The following is a 1,109-nucleotide window of genomic DNA, read 5'->3' as shown; positions in this document are numbered from 1 at the left end:
GGCTAAATCGCGCGAAAGCGGCCCCGGGGCGGGGGGCAGGTGGGCACCGCCGGGCTCCGCGCCCCGGCAAGCCCGGAGGCAGGAATGGCCGCGCCGGCCGCCGTTTGCCCGGGGGCCATCGGGCATCGACACAGGATTAAACATCTCGCATCTGACATGTGACAGAGAACAGGACATCCCTAGCTCCACGTACGCCTCGCCATGGTTTATTATTGACAGTACCATGAGATGATCTCATGGAATTTACAGCTCCTCTCAAAATCTCGGCTTCGGATGAGGTTTGAACGATGAGAAGGAAAGCGGGGTCTCCGGGGATACGTCTGCGCTGATTCCAATCTGAATCCTTGGCCCGCCAAACTGCCACAAAGAAGACACTAAAAATAACTTATTTTCATTACAGAGATGCTTTTAAAGAGAAACGAGAGGAAGGGGGGGGAACATTTCTACAACGGGGATGAGTGTAAGTTGGAGTGGAATAAAAGGAAGTCAACGCTGAGCAAAAAGGGAACTTAAAAGGAAACCAGTAGTAGATCATATAGAGTTTGTTTTGGCCTGCACTGCAGTATTACCGAGTTCTTGACCTCTGCACAGAAAGAGCTATAATCTGAACCGAGACTCCTCCACTTTTAAAGTCTTTGTAAGTGTGACTCACAGTAAATTTTCAACATCGAGCATGTTTACTACATTAAACAGCGCGAGGTAGAAAAGTTCACATCACCATTTTAACGGACCCACAAACGCTAGTCATCTAATGAACACTTGCAATCTGTGCGGGTTTGTCATCCGTGTCCAGCTATCAACAACAGGCGCAGTATTCCTTGGCAGAGGAGCGGGCTGCGCTATAAACAGAGAGCAAGTAGTTGCCGAGGCGAGAGATTTCAGAGATACTTTTGCTTCCAGTATAAGAATTACGATCTTTTAACCGTTTCCTCCAAGCTGTCGCTCTCCCGACCGCTTTGCCTCGGTTACGGGAGGGAAGGGAACGCTCTTCAGCCCCAGGCCCGCCCAACTACCCCTCCGCACTGCAGAGGGGCTGGCACCGGCCAGGCCGGGAGCTCTCCCGGCGAAGGACCCTGGCGCTCAGGCCCGTTCGCGGCCCGGCCCGGCGC

The 1,109-nt window shown here is 52.9% G+C and overlaps 1 protein-coding gene across 1 annotated transcript in view; it reads right to left on the bottom strand.

Annotated features, from left to right (window-relative positions):
* The window catches only part of WT1 (Wilms tumor 1), a 38,819-nt gene that overhangs the window by 27,036 nt on the left and 10,674 nt on the right, over positions 1-1,109 (bottom strand). The window contains exon 2 of the mRNA XM_009334577.1: positions 223-357. Coding sequence (XP_009332852.1) covers positions 223-357 — 135 coding nt within the window. The remainder of the gene's footprint in view (positions 1-222; positions 358-1,109) is intronic.

This window comes from Pygoscelis adeliae, unplaced genomic scaffold (assembly GCF_000699105.1).
Source record: "Pygoscelis adeliae isolate BGI_AS28 unplaced genomic scaffold, ASM69910v1 Scaffold171, whole genome shotgun sequence".
In the NCBI taxonomy this organism is placed as follows: Eukaryota; Metazoa; Chordata; class Aves; order Sphenisciformes; family Spheniscidae; genus Pygoscelis; species Pygoscelis adeliae.
Note: the sequence above shows the minus strand (reverse complement) of the source record. Positions and strands in the feature narration are given on the sequence as shown.